Source organism: Crotalus tigris, unplaced genomic scaffold (assembly GCF_016545835.1).
Source record: "Crotalus tigris isolate CLP2741 ecotype Arizona unplaced genomic scaffold, ASM1654583v1 scf7180000024346.1432988, whole genome shotgun sequence".
Lineage (NCBI taxonomy): Eukaryota > Metazoa > Chordata > Lepidosauria > Squamata > Viperidae > Crotalus > Crotalus tigris.
In genome coordinates this window covers 474,961-490,424 of record NW_024100515.1, presented here as the reverse complement: position 1 = coordinate 490,424, position 15,464 = coordinate 474,961, and the positions used below count along the sequence as shown (strand labels likewise).

Sequence of the window (15,464 nt, the reverse complement as noted above, 5' to 3'; positions counted from 1 at the left end):
CCATCCTCAGGGAACTTCTCTCAAGCCGAGTGTGTTGGATCCTGCAACATTATCCTGGGACACATATATTCATTTCTTCCATTATTTCTGTTTTATAATGAGAGAGAGGCATACCGCTGTTAATGAAGGGAGAAGCTAGAATTGATCGTATATTTTGCATTGGGGACCCATGTGAAATCTCTGGCTTTTTTTGGATAGAATTAGGAAAGAAGCCTTTAGAAATAGAGATGTTAGTTCCTGCATCCAAAACTAAACGCATGAGCAAGTGGTTGGTGTAAGAAAGTTTTCTGCATTCCTAAAAATTGTTACCACTTTCCTAGTTCTAGGTTATTCATTACAAGGTTTATCCCTCATTGCTAAAATGCCCTGAGCCTACTTCTCTATTTTTGAAAAATGCCTCCTTTTCAGATGAGGATGGGTGGCAATACCTGTTTCCAGTGAGAGATGCCATGCTGAGGAGCAGACTGGCCCTTCGGTGTCTAGATAGATGGCCTCTGGAGGCTTGTCTGGAAATATTAGCTTATTGTGCCTGTGACCCCGAAGTAATTGAAGATCTCAAATTTGACCTGCAGGGCAAGATCAAAGAGCTTCAAGTTTATCAAAAGGTATGGAGGCATCGCATTTGGGATAGAGTACTTCTCTTGAGTTCCTTTGTCCCTTTCTCTTGCTGAATGTGGAAATATCCGTCTGTGTGTGTGTGTGTGTGTGTGTGCGCGCGCGCGCGCGCATCAAAGCTTCGGTTTTGAGAAGCATGCCTGGCTGCCTCTTCTGCTGCTCATCGTGCACTTGTTCCATTTTTTTAGATGAATGTGGAAAATACTTGAGGCATCTGTTCTTTGTTGCTTCTGTTTATTGGGTGTAAACTTTCTAGAGCAGCGGTTCTCAACCTATGGGTCGCGACCCCATTTGGGGTCGATCGACCTCTTTTCGGGGGTCGCCAAAGGCGGCGATCCGCCATTTTGTCCCCTCCGGGGGCGGCGGCGTGCCTCCGGGGGGCGCCGCCGCGCATGCGCACTGTGCGTGGGGGCAGCGGCACACCTCCGGGGGCGCCGCCGCACATGCGCGCCACGCGGGGGGGCGGCGCGCCTCCGGGGGTGCCGCGCATGTGCGCCGCGCACGGGGCCGCCGGTGCGCCTCGGGGGGCGCCGCGCATGCGCATCATGCCACGCATGCGCATAACGTTTGTGTGACGGGGGTTGCCATCACACAAACATTGAAAACCGCTGTTCTAGAGCCTGTGGAGAAGCGTTGTTCAGTAACTATCTCAAGTAAAATTGCCAAGAAGCTGAAGAGATAAAATGCTCCTTGATTTCATTAAAAAAAAAAGGACAATGGCTATTAAACACTTCACCAGAAAAGAAAAAAGGCAGAATAAACATACACATATTAGTTATTCAAGGAGATTCCTTATACCAGTATACAGAATAAACATTGTTACCTTGAGTGAACTGGGTTTGACCAAGCAGAGACTATGGTGGCTGGGCATCAGCTCCACTAGCGTTTACTTCAGAATAATTCTTCAATGTTATTTAGTTACTGCTATTCTCTGCACAGTCTGCTTGCTTCCTATTAAAGGGAAAACCTATTAGGCAAGCGCTCTCCACAAACTCTGTATTGGAATATTTATGCCTGTTCTCTAAGAGCTCAAAGTGGGTGTCATAACACTCTCCTCCAATTTTCCCCACCGTAGCAATCCTGCGAGGTTGGCTAAGTTGAGTAAGAGTGACCGACTGTAATAAGTCAGTGACTGGAAGCCACTATTTCAACACTTAGATGTATTATTGGCCAGAATACATATTTCTAATTTTGTGCTTCTAATGTGTCCTTCAGGAAGTTATTTTCTTGAACAATGACGTACCCTAAGATGCAATTTCCTTCTTTACTTGGTTATTACTTGATAGGATCTCTGGGTTGGAGGTTTTTTTCAGTGAGGGGCACAGGGGACCGTTCCACTGTTCTCTCTTCATTTTCTTGTCTCCTTTATTCTTATAGTCTGATTTAGTTTATATACATATGGATGGATGGAAAATGTAGTATACGCCGATGGTACTACTAAAGGAAAAATTTCAGTGATAACTATTTCTGCTTATGAGAAGTTGCTCATTTCTAATTTAGACTTATTCCTGGGGCAGCTGTTCAGCTGTCGTTTTGAAAGAAATAAAAATTTGAGCCTAAGTGCCTGTTTGTGGAAAGGCAATAACTCCCCACCAGGAACAAGAGATGCCAGGATTGCAGCAACATATAAAACTTTATTAAGCAATAGGAGCAGCATATTCACACAGGGGAACTCTCATTCGGATCCGCCATGACAGATAGTGGCAGGAGAGGCACTTCATCAAAAGATGTCTGTAACTCTGGGTTCTTTAGCACTCAAGTTCATACTGTTAGGCTCCCCCCTGCATCTGGAGCCAGGATGCAGTGCCAAGGCAATAGATCGTGAGGCTGAGATTGGTGAATTCATATAAGTATGAATGGAATGAGGGGTACTCTCTGTTTCCCAAACTGCATGCGATAAACCTACTGATGGGAAGAGGAAGCTGGTTACCTGACTAGGGAGAGTGAAGGGTTAATCGCATTGAAAGAATGGAAAGGTTATTTGCATTGAAAAGGAGAGACCAGAGGCTCCTTATCTCTTGAGCCTGACAGCTCTGGAGGTAACAGAACTTGGAAGAAGCTGTAAGGAGAGACTAACTTACAGTCACTAATAAAGAAATCCAGGTACTCGCCAGCCTTGCAGAATAATTTTTATAAAAGGCTTGCTCAGTTTTATTTGATCTGAATTATCAGATTCTTAGACTACAGACTGTCCCCATCTGGCATGACTGGCAAGATCTGAAGAGGACCTGTACAGAAGATCCCCAGGCCATTGTGGCAATGATTTTAGAAGCAAAGGTAGGAAATTTACAGCCATGTTAAGTACTTTTCTCTTAGAGGCTTGTTCTCGTGTATTCTCTGTCCAGAAATAATTCCATTTATTTCAGCATCCCTTTCTTTACTGAGGACAACTATTTCTAAAAAGGTAAAAGGCAGAGCTTTCTCTTTAGCCCATATAACAATTCTGTTGCAGAAAAGAACTAAGAAAGTAGTTTAGGGTAGTGGTTAAATGCATTAGGCTAGAAAGTGGGAGGCCATAAATTCTAGCCCTACCTTGGGCACAAAGCCAGCTGGATGATTTTAGGCCAATCATGCCTCTCTCAGCCTTGAGAAGAAAATAGTGGCAAACCATTTTCAAGAAAACTTGGCAAGCAAACTGAAGGGACTGATCTAGGCAGTTGCCAGGAGTAGAGAGTCTGACCTTAACAGTTAGAGAAATATCATCATTCTAAATCCAGTTGTGTCGGTCCACATGCTGTCTGGGAACAGGAAGTCCCATCAGGTACAAATGAAGGATAGCAGCCAGAGGAAGGCCATCTGCAGAATAAATGGATAGCCTTGCCAAATGGTTTTGGTTTTACCCTTTTCAAATTACAGTCTTTAAGTGCTCTTTATTTTTATTGCAGGATTATGAACTATGTGAAGAATTGGGCCGCTTATATTCTATCCCAAGGGATCATTTGATCAGCCTTCACCAGGAGCACCTCCTTCATTTGTTGGAAATGGGAGATATGGAAAAAGCTCTCCAGGTAACTGGTCTCTCAGGTATTCCAGGATTCTTCCTTTTGTGCCAAAAAGGGACATCTGCTTCTAAGATTGGGTGCTGCTTTGTTTTTTTTTTCTTCAAAGGCCAAAATGTTGACTTTGGATATGGAGCAGGATGAGGTTGCTGCTGTGCTGCCCTAAGACGTTGAGCAATTTGTAAATATTTCATTAGGAAGGCAAAATATTGAGCTAATTTTCAGAGCAATGAATCTCGGAGATAAAAGTTTGTGACTGTGATTATGAACTTGTAATGCTACAATCAGAGAGAAATGCAAGAGTTTGGGGCTAAGAAATATGCTTGATGACCAGTCACAACAGTTATTGGCAATAACTGTCCTTAGTTTTACTATGCTTATTTTGGCATGTGTCCCTAGAGAGAACTGTGGTCTCAATTAAGTAGTAATAGATGAAGACATGTTTTAGTCCTGTGTGTGTGTGTGTGTGTGTGTGTGTGTGTGTGTGTGTGTGTGTGCAAGAATCAATTTTGCTAGACTTCCTTTGTATATACATTGTTATTTTACAAAGAAGCTATTTGAATGTGTATTAAATATTTTGATTTTGCAGCATAACTCTAACAAACTAATCATAGTATGTATGCAGAAGGGTAAAAGAATTTGCTTCAAGTAATTGTGACATGGTGGAGGAAACTGATTAAGGCAGAAATTATTGTCCAAACTGTGTAAGACTTTGAAAAGTGTTTGTCTTAGAAAGGGACAAGGTAGATCTGTCTAGGCCAGTGGTGGTGAACCTATGGCACGGGTGCCAGAGGCGGCACTCAGAGCCCTTTCTATCGGCACGCATGCTGTTGCACCAGTCCTAGGCCTTCAGCTGGGTTTTATAAAACCTTTTCGCTTTAGGCCTCCACAGCCATGTGCAAAAAAAAAAAAAAAGTTCAATCAATCAGTCAATTTCAACTTCTTGGAGGGAAAAAAAAGATCTTGCAAAGTTGGAATTGATTGATTGAACTTTTTAGTCCCACCCAGTCTGCGTTAGCACCGCAGCCACACCCAGCAATAGGGCATACCTAGCAATAGGCCACACCCAGCCAATGGGCCACACCCACCCAGCACCCGGCCATGCATAATTGGGTTTTGAGTTGCAGTTTGGGCACTCGGTCTCTAAAAGGTTCACCATCACTGGTCTAGGCAGCACAATATATTGTGTTGATATGATCCATTAAAATCCATTTCATGTGTATATGTGTGTATATTTTTTGTAGCTGTTGCAAAGGATAGATGATCCAGACATTCAGTTTGTCATAAGTGAACGGTGTCTTGATACATATCCTAGCTTAGCAGCTTCTCATTTTCTTGCGGATTATCTCACAACATACTTCAACCAGCACCTGACAGTTATGCGCCAGAATGAAATTCAAGCTCTTTACGTGGGATCCAAGGTAAGTAGCAGAGAACAATTTCAAGAACTTGCTGCACAACTGTTGTTCTCTACTCTTGAGTTGCAAATTCTTTTCTCAGTAGGTCAAGATACTGTATTACTTTGTCTCCTTTGTCAAGGTATTGCTGACTCTTCCTGAGCCTTCCCGATCTAACTATTCCCACCTCTCCTGCAAGCCCCTGCTCATGCTGGAACAGCTATTGATGAACATGAAAGTGGATTGGGCAGCTGTGGCTGTGCAGATGTTGCACCAGCTCTTGGTTGGTCAGAAGATAGGCTTCAGCACAGAAGACATCGACGCATTGCTCTCCAACTATGCTGGAAAAGCTCTTGATTTTCCATTTTCTCTAAAAGAGAAGAGATCAGGTGATCATGTTTTGAAAACCACCCATCGGTGATGGTGAAAAACCAAGTCTTTATGGCACCACTGGAAAACCACAGACCGCTTTTCAGTCTATTTTCAGAACTGTTAACGTATAGAAAGTAAACAGAGAGTACCACATTTGTGTTTTTTCCATACTCGTTTTTTTCCAAGTTTTCTGTTTCATTCGTATTGCTGTTTTCTGCTTTATATTGCAGAAAGTTAAATAAGTCAGACTTTTCTCTTCACCCAGATTATTTTTCCCACTTTAATCCTAAAGATAAAAATCCTCAAAATGTGACTAGTATGGGAAAACAATTGGTTTACGTGCTTCTTAACTGTCATAGAGCCACTTTACTCAATCTTAAAACTTTGCAGAACGGGCTTCATCACACAAAGCTCTCAACAATAGTTGAGTAGGCACGTGAACTATGGGAGTTGAACTACTCTGAAAATTGAGAAAATTATAATAGGTGCTGGACCTGATATAGAAACTAATACTTATTCTATCTCATGTTCTTTGAAACAGCTAACTTTATTGCAACAGAAGTCACTACTGTTATTGCTTCTTATATAGCACAGTCTGCATTTATAAAAGCAAAAGAAATAAATTAAAACTAAAGAATGTTTAGGAAACAATACATTAAAAAACGTATAGAAATCCCTACACATCAATCTTCTTCTTACTGCTTGGAGACAGATCTAAACCATAGATTTGATTAATTATTTGTGTGTGTATGCATATGTATGTGTGTGTGCGTGTATGTGTGGTTATATATTTATTTTCTTCTGAGAGCGGGTATCAGAATTTCATTTTTTAATGAAATGCCCATGGGTTCACAGAAAAAAGTGACAAGATTATTGTATCTTATTTATCTGTAATCTGTACAAAATCTTTTGTCACTTCTGTCACATGAGCTTTTGAACAAGTTTGAGCAATTGTTTCTTGAATCAGTTCACCTAATCTTTACAGATAAATATAGATTGCTTAATTTCTTAACAGCATTCTCTTTTTGTCTTAGATTCTCTTATTCTGATTCGAGAGAGCTTGAGTCGGGGATCTGAATCTGATACCTTATCTAAGTCAGAGTCAACAGAGCATTTTCCAGCTAGTTCTCCTGGTGAGAGAAAGATTTAAAACCCAAACTCTTTTCTTTCTCCTTTCTTTTTCTTTTCCTATTTGCTTTTAGGGCTGTAGAGGAAAAAATATAGCTATTTATACAATCTGGTGCTGTAATCCCAAGGCCTTAAGGACCTGGCTGTTCTCTCAGGCCTTGGATTAAGATATTTAGAGCCACTTGGTGGATATGTTTGTATTTCTTTTCGATGTTGATTGAGTTCACTAGCTTGTTTTCTATTCTCTGCATTTTACTGCATAGTTATCTTACCTTACTATGTTGTGAGCGACCCAGAATTGATCTGGAGTCAGCAGGTATTTAAATTCAGTGAAGCAACAGCAATGTAATAATAATACAACTGTTAATGTTATTTCTTATCAATTTTCCTATGAAGGATTTTGAGGCCTCCACCTGAGGGTAAAAGTAATGATTTTCAGATTTTTGTAAAAACATTATATTTAATGTTGCAGTAGTTTGTCCCAAAGGTCAACCATGACCTGGCTAATTGAGAATGTCCATAGACAATTGCAATTGTTCAGTTTTGCTATTCAAATGGAAACAAGTCCATTTTCTTTCATGATGTAATCTCAGTAGCTTTTAACTGATCTGGAACAATTTTTAACTCTTCGTCAATTTCTTAATTTCCTGGGCAATAGATAACAAAACAAAAACATATTTGTTTTTCTGGGAAGCCTGTACTTTTCACTTAAATGTTAACATGTAATTCTCAACAATTGGGTTGTTTCCAAGCAAAACCTTAATGACAAGTTAATATTGCAGTTTCCCATGTAAACATACATTTCCTTTTCTTAAAAACTAGAGGAATCAAATCAAATTGCCCCTTAATGTAAAACTCTGCAAAAAGGAATGTTTAGGGAGGAAAAAGTAGTTTGCTTCTATTGTCACACTTCCTGTGATTTTTTTAAACATTTGTAAGATTGATTTGGAGGAAAACCTACTCTTTCATTCAAATAAATATAAATGCTATGCTGATGGAGCATATATTGGTATATATTGTCTGCAAGACAATCTTATATGATTGGAGAGCTGAGCCTTCTTTCTGTTGGTGATGGAGCACAGTTTTTTTTTAAGGACAATGTCTTCTGTAATAGAACATCCAATGCATTATCTGGTCTTTATGATAGCAGCAATTCAACTTTACACTGGCTTTCGTTTGCCTCTTCTGTATCTTTTAGATACAGCACATGCTTCCAACCCAAGAGAGAAAAGTCTCCAGCAAGCTGCCTCTGTGCAGGACTTTGTACCACCAGAGAAGCCCCCACCAAAACAGCAGTGGATCCCAGATGACACTGAAGTCACATGCATGGTTTGCAAAACAGAACGCTTTACAATGGTAATTGAATTTCAGAACTGGGTGTAAGTGTATAACAAAAGCTCTTGAATAAGTATTTATCTAATGTCTTTGGAGAACTTTATATAGCACTTTTCAGTCAAAATGATAACTGCAAAAGATCCTAAGATTAGATTTCTTATATGGATTAAACAGGAACTGCAGGAATGCTGTTGCTCATTCAAATGTCTTCTTTTATGTCTCAGTTTAATAGGAGGCATCACTGCAGACGTTGTGGGCGACTAGTGTGCAGTTCCTGTTCTACCAAGAGAATGGTTGTGGAATCTTGTAACGAAAACTCAGCTCGTGTGTGTGATCAGTGCTACAGTTATTTCAACAAGGATTATTCAACAACTACATCCCATGACTCAGAAATGTGTGTAAAGAATTTTTTCACATCTTTCTGTTCTTTGAAATAATACCGTAAATGCCGGCGTATAAGGCGACTTCCACGAGCGCTGAAATCGGCGCCAAAGACGGGGGTCGTCTTATACGCCGAGTCGTCTTATACGCCGGAAATACTGGTAGTTTCCGGTGTATAAGACGACGTTCTAGGAATGCGGCCCGGCTATAAAGACGGGGGTCGTCTTATACGCCGGGTCGCCTTGTACGCCGGCATTTACGGTAGTTCTCGGTGTGAGAACCGGTTTTATAGCAGATTCCCTAATTCCTGATGACTCTAGTGACAAGGGATTCTGCAGACTTTAGTTTATAAAGCACCAGATTTGGAGGGGGGACTGTATATTGTTTTTATTGTTGTCTATAAAAATTAGCTTTTTTGTTATTTTTTAAATGGCTACATTTTGTGCAGAAACATACCTCTTCACATTTTTCCTTTTTTGGGGGGGGGGTTTGATTTGTGAATATTGGTCCTGATAGTTCATGAATAAAATGGGCATTGTTTAATTGCTTGGCAAAGAAGAAGAATGAACATGTTAGAGGCTTTTTTATGAGTCCACTGATAGAATGTTAGAATCATGAAAAGAGATCTCTTCTTCCCAGAATACATTTATTTATGTACAAATCTTGTCTTGCCTTTTCTGAGACAATCCGAATGGACATAAAACTACAAATTAACAAGATTAATTCATAAAACAATGCTAAAAATATTATAGTACTTTCCCCTTCTGATGTAAAATAAAAAGTGACAGTACAAATATGCTCTTAAACATCTATACCAGGGGTTCTCAACCTTGGCAACTTTAAGACTTGTGGACTTCAATTCCCAGAATTCCTCAGCCAGCAAAGCTGGCTGAGGAATTCTGGGAGTTGAAGTCCGCAAGTCTTAAAGTTGCCAAGGTTGAGAACCCCTGATCTATACAGTCATTCTTCAGCTTGAGGCAAATTGAATTATAGTGTGAAATTAATTAGTTGATTACTGTTAACAAACCTGCAGACATTTCCCCTTCTACTTAAGAAGAAACTATTAATAGGACAATGCAAACAATTAAAAGAGGTACATGTATTTGGTTTCTCTACTCCAGGGGTGTCAAACTCACAACGTCACTTGATGTGTCATGACATATTGCGACTTTTTTGCCATTGCTGGCAATAGGGTGGGCGTGGTTTCGCTCGGCAGTTTGACACCCCTGCTCTAGTGATTGTGCATATAGCTAGAGTAGGGGTCCCCAACCCCCGATCTGTGGACCGGCACTGGGCTGCAACATGCCAGAAACTAGGCTGCGCAAATAAGCAAAGCCCTATCCGTGGCATGCAGGCAGTATATGAAACCGTGCCCCCTCCGGTCCATGGAAAAACCTCTCTCCATGGAACTGGTCCCTGGTGCCACTGAACTAGAGATAATCCTCAAACAATTGCTATGATGCTTCCAGGACAGCTGCTGTGTTCATGGGCTTTATATAGACTTAATTGCCAGGAGTTTTCTTTAGTGAAGGAATCAGTATGTAAGAAAAACATGTGGTTTAATTTCATTAGCTACTGACTGCGGTATTCAAATTTTTAAGTTTTCCAAACTTATTAGAATGGATGTGAAGCATCTTTCTTTTCTTTTTAATAGTTCCAATGAAGAGGATCAGAATCAAGAAGGTGAGAACACATAATAAGGACATGTTCATAATTCTACATCTCTCTCTGGTACATGCCCAAAGGGAACAAAAAAAAAGATGCAAGAAAAACCTTGTTGCATTTTAACAACCCCATTGTAATAGAATTGTAAACCTAGTCTATGTTGCTGCAGGACTGATAAAACGGATGACAATATTAATTAAACTAGTTGCCTCCTAAAAATATTTCAAGGTCATAAAGCTGAGATATGATTCTTTACACTTGGTTAAAGATCCCTCCCTTAGTCAAAAAATACTTTTTATACAGAGACCACTAACCAAATAAATGCTATAATAACAAGGCTGCTAGTAACAAAATAGTGCAAGAAAATGTCATCAGAATAAACTCAAGAGAAATAGAAATAGCTAGCATTTTTGTCACTTGATCAGTGAAGTCAGTAATGAAGTAAAAAAAACTGCTAGGAATTTAGCCATCATGTCCCTTTGTTTTATTCCTGGAATAACACGAAAATTACAATGCTGATGTTAAAGTCAGATTTTTTTAAAGGCAGAGTATGTCGGGGGATTGGGGGAGTTTTTGAAATATGCAATAAGAAAATATGCCCATTGCAAAAGGTGAAAAAATATAAAAGTTTAATGTTTAAGGTAAGAAAGACCGTATGCTGTTACTTTCCTATCAAGGTGTATTCTTCCTCCAAATTGCTGAGCTGCTTGTGGAATGTGGTTTCTTAACCTGCACTCATCTTAAAGTGTATTTTTTCTTGCTGTTCATAGCAGTTGTATCTTCTGATAATGAATGCCCAGATTACTCTGCAGTGGTACAAATACCAAAGCCAACAGAATTTGAATGGCAGCTTTCTTTGATGGAAGAAGACAATAAAATGGTGCGCAGTGAATTCTTTTATGAACAGGTAAGTAAGTTCTCCTAAATTGCTTTTCCTGTGGTCGCCTGTGACAGGTGGAAAAGAACAAGGGACATTACTGAAGTTTTAGGAAATTACTGAAACAATAATTTTCAAGGAGTGGAAATAATCTAGATCTCTAGATTATTGCATTGCAGAATAGTTGAATGTTGTTGATTATTGGTTTGTTATGTTTTATTTTTTGTAAAGTGTCTTAAGGTCCATCTGGACTGAGGTAGGAGTAAACTAGATGGATGGATGGATGAGAGACAATAGACAAAGAGACCCATCTCTCTGAAACTAGAGTGAAAAATGATTACTTCCTTGCCTTTTAAAGTAGAGAATATTCTGTTACTGTGTTGGGCTTTGTCTCATGACTTGTTCCCCCTAACCTATATGGAGCTCTTTTGGCTTCATCCACAAGCAGAGAGAGTCACACTTTTTTCTTTATTTCTTTCTCTGTTCTAATATTCAGGCTCCTAGTGCATCCTTGTGTATTGCCATCTTCAAACTGCATTCTGACAGCATTGCCTGTGGTCAACAGTTGATAGACTATTGCTGCAAATTGTCTCGAAGCCTGGCAAACCCTGAAGTGGATGCTGGTCTTCTCATAGATATCATGAAACAGTTGCTTTTCAGTGCCAAAATGATGTTTGTAACAGCTGGGAGGAGCCAGGAGTTAGCTCTTTGTGATAGGTAAGATTTCAGTTGGCCTCCTGAAAAATTTTTTTCATTGTAATGATTTGTTGCTGATTAACCTTTTGTAGATTTTTTTCCAAGATAAATCACAAGCTGTCTCACAAATAATGCCCTTGTATGTTTTATGCTGTTTATTATATTTAAAGGGTTGTGTGCAGAGTTTATGACTTTTATATTTTAAAAATGTCCAAACCTACTTTGCCAGGTGACAGAATATATTTATGCAAACTTTGGAACAAAGACCGAAACAATACACTGACTTGCTCACTTTCAGCCAATTTAGTTGCTAATATCTGTCCCGGGCTTTTGATTTTAGCACATATTTATGTTGAACAGCTGCAGAACTGAACCATTTATGCATCTAATAAAATGGATCCTGTTATATTTAGTCTTAAGAAGAAATCTGAAGATTTAATTTTCTGGACCAAAAACAAACAAAGATAGCTACCTCTTTGGAAAAATATTGCCTCAAAATTAGCCAATATGAAAAAAAAATGTTACACCTGGGATTTCTTCTCACAAGAATAAAATCAGGATGTGAGGCCCTAATTGTGTGCTATTTTGGATAAACTGTGAGCTGTTTTCAGGAGATAGCCTGAGAAAGAAAAAATGGCATAATCTTTGCCTCTTTTGAATTACAAGTTTCCTTTTGAAATTAAAGTACAATTGAAACTTTCAAAAACTAAACTGAGTGAGATGAATCAAATGCATTTCATTTGTTTCCCTTTTTTCTTCCCACACCAGTTACCTCAGCAAGGTGGATGTGTTGAACATTTTAGTAGCTGCTGCTTATCGTCATGTTCCATCCCTGGATCAGATATTAGAGCCTGCAGCAGTTAGTAGGCTAAGAAATCAACTTTTGCAAGCAGAATACTATCAGCTGTCTGTAGAGGTAACACTGTTGGAATGATGTAATTGCGAAGCATAGACTATGGATTCCTTAACACACTTTTATCTTTAGTGGGAAGGCATCTCTATGGAAAAGAGTTTTATCTTCATTCTTTTTCCTACCAAGGATTTTGAATTAAGTTTTCAGCCTTGGAAATATTTGTTGGGTTTGATTCTAGAGATTAACGAAAACTAATTAGTACTACAAAGTTATAAATAGATTAATACAATACAACTAACTGATCAAATATTATTTTGAATAATTGGGTCTGTAAGTTCTTTAAGACATTTATTGTCCCATTATAAATTGTAAAGTGTATTAGATATCACTTTTCTGCTAAGAGTGAACTATGTATTTTAAACTGTAAATTATCCAATACCTCCTCAATATTTTAAAAGGCTATGTAAGATTGAATTTCTGATACCATGCTATTCCTATTCAGGTATAATTTATTAATCAGCTTCCTTTATAATCATTTATACTCACTTAATTTAGTAGCTGAAAACTTTACAGTCCCAGTGGTAGTTAACCTTCTAGGCTAGCCTTTCCTAATCTGGGGTCCTCTTAATTCTGACTGGAGAAGGCTATGGTATGATTTCCATAATTAAATAGGTAGACAGTCATGATTAATTGTATTTCTTATCTTACTAGTGGTTCATCTAATTTGTATTTTATTTTACTAATTGGCAAAAATTTTTGGACCTTGTTGCAGAACGCTGTCCTGCCTCTACCTTAACATGCCAAAATTTGAATTCTGGGATTTTACTATGTGCTTAGCCTCTAAGCTATAGTCCTTTTCCTATAAATTGTGACTTAGCCCTAATGCTCTTGAAAAAGTTCCTTTTTTTAATGAAAAGGGTATTCTGCCATCCGAGTTTCAACCAAACAAATGCTTCTTGGGTGAGAGGAAAATCTTGTATTCTGAACAGAAATTCTCAGTGTGTTTTTTTTTTTCTTTTTACAGAAAATTGTACATTTCTAACCTTTATTAGGCAAAGGGTGCCTCTAATGATGATCAGTAGGTTTTTGTTCTATCCATAAAAATATAAACTTCTGATATATATGGACAGTGCTTATGAAATGCTATTATAGTTGTATTGGTCTATATATATATTTTTAAAAAACTTAACCATAGTAAGAATAAAAAAATATTTTTTATCTTCTTTGGGGTAACCTGGTTTTTAGGTTTCTACCAAGACTGGCCTGGACCCAGGTGGAGCATGGCATGCGTGGGGCATGGCTTGCCTTAAAGCTGGAAATCTGACTGCTGCCAGAGAAAAGTTCAGTCGATGCTTAAAATCACCTCTTGACTTGAATCAGCTCAGTCTGGGTTCCCATCTGATCCAGGAAGTACTTCAGTATTTAGAAACCACAGTGAAACCCGTTCTTTCAGTGGTAAGGCTGTACTCCTGTTGAGGGGATAGGGGCAGCATTGAATATCCAGCTTTCACTGGGTTGTTAAAACAAAAGGCAAGAGAGTAACTCTGTGTTTCTGTGTGTTTCTATGACCTATTTGAGGAAGGCTGTGATATAAATTTAATAAATTGTCTTGGGATGTTTGCTTTAATCAGCTGTATAGCAGATTAATCAGTTGTTAATTACAGTAAAAATGTGCAGTTGAATATGAAAACAAGACATGGCTCATTACTAAAACCTGACAGTTTGTCAGAATATGACAGATTTCCTACCACTTTTTCTCGTGAAGTTTCTGCTGTACTTCACAAAGAGTTTCAGATCTCTGGGTTTTGTTTTGTTTTTTTTCATAGCAGTTGTGGGGTACTTGGCCCATTTCCTCAAGGAGGAAAATGCTTTGAGTTTTCTGTCAGTACATATTCTGAGTTCAACCTGTGACTTCTGATTCTCTCGCTTAATAGCAGGATGATGACTATTTGGCCACTCTGAGGGAACTGGAAGCAACGCTGAGGACACGAAGCCTCTCTCTAGAGATGACGCCAGAGGGGAAGATGCAACACAACAGCTATTATCAAGAATGCCTTTTCTATTTGCACAATTATGGCACCAATCTAGCAATCATTAGTTTTTATATGAGGCATGATTGTATGCGGGAAGCTCTGCTGCATTTGTTAAATAAGGTAGGAAAACTGCATTCTACTGGAATCTGGTTAAAGACTTAGAAAATAAATCCATGTCTGTAAGTTGACCCGAACATGTTTCATAATCTCATATATTCTATTGGTTATAAACTTGTTTTTGTTAACCCTTGCAATTTTCTTAGAGAATGACCCGTGGGAATGGGAGAGGGGGCAACAAGTCCATCAAGTGTTTATTTATTCATTTATTGAACTTATACTCAATCAAATTACCTCTTGAAAATTTCAAGAGTGTATAATTACAGTTATCCTTCAACAATTTAAGTATACTCTGTTAAAACACCAATATAAGTGACAAGAAAACTGAAAAAAAATAATAACAAAAAATGTGCATTTTAATCAAACTTTTTGTTTGCCCAAATTTTCATTGGTATAAAAGAGTTCTTTGGGTGATACCATTTCCCCTTGAAATAAAACCTGTGTGTTTAGATATAACATGCAAACATATAAATTTAAATTCTTGGACAATCTCAGAAAAGCTTGTCTGAATGAGTATTTACTTACTTATTCATTGATTGTTTAGAATCTAAGTGGCTGTGCTCTTTTTCACATAAAAAACATTTTGATAGTGAGAAAAATGGAGTTCTGTTTATGAACAGTATGTAACTAATAACATTCTGACCATGTAAGCTTTTCTTATCAGAATAATGGCATAGATGATTTAATAGTTTTTTTTTTTTTACTGTTTAAGGAAAGTCCACCAGATGTATTCATTGAAGGCATCTTTATCCCAAGTTATAAAAGTGGAAAACTTCACATGTTGGAGAACTTGCTGGAAACCATAGATCCAGGACTAGAGAGCTGGGGTGTCTATCTTATTGCAGCCTGCAAACACTTGCAGAAAAAGAATTATTACCATATCTTGTATGAAGTGCAGCAGTTTATGAAGGTAAGAGTTGAAATTTCTTCTTATAGCATAAACATTGCAAAAATTATTGAAAATTTTTGTTTTAAAAAAATACAGCACTTAGCCAG

The 15,464-nt window shown here is 38.4% G+C and overlaps 1 protein-coding gene across 4 annotated transcripts in view; it reads left to right on the top strand.

The window, feature by feature from the left end:
- ZFYVE26 (zinc finger FYVE-type containing 26) overlaps positions 1 to 15,464 on the top strand; it is a 48,652-nt gene that overhangs the window by 28,269 nt on the left and 4,919 nt on the right. For 2 of the 4 annotated variants that reach the window (XM_039326861.1, XM_039326860.1), the window contains exons 22-36: positions 409 to 605; positions 2,788 to 2,892; positions 3,501 to 3,623; positions 4,859 to 5,035; positions 5,154 to 5,400; positions 6,418 to 6,516; positions 7,710 to 7,867; positions 8,071 to 8,240; positions 9,882 to 9,910; positions 10,663 to 10,799; positions 11,266 to 11,486; positions 12,234 to 12,381; positions 13,564 to 13,773; positions 14,253 to 14,471; positions 15,181 to 15,378. In XM_039326861.1, coding sequence (XP_039182795.1) covers positions 409 to 605; positions 2,788 to 2,892; positions 3,501 to 3,623; positions 4,859 to 5,035; positions 5,154 to 5,400; positions 6,418 to 6,516; positions 7,710 to 7,867; positions 8,071 to 8,240; positions 9,882 to 9,910; positions 10,663 to 10,799; positions 11,266 to 11,486; positions 12,234 to 12,381; positions 13,564 to 13,773; positions 14,253 to 14,471; positions 15,181 to 15,378 — 2,438 coding nt within the window. The remainder of the gene's footprint in view (positions 1 to 408; positions 606 to 2,787; positions 2,893 to 3,500; positions 3,624 to 4,858; positions 5,036 to 5,153; positions 5,401 to 6,417; positions 6,517 to 7,709; positions 7,868 to 8,070; positions 8,241 to 9,881; positions 9,911 to 10,662; positions 10,800 to 11,265; positions 11,487 to 12,233; positions 12,382 to 13,563; positions 13,774 to 14,252; positions 14,472 to 15,180; positions 15,379 to 15,464) is intronic. The other 2 variants (XM_039326862.1, XM_039326864.1) reach the window with 2 other exon arrangements.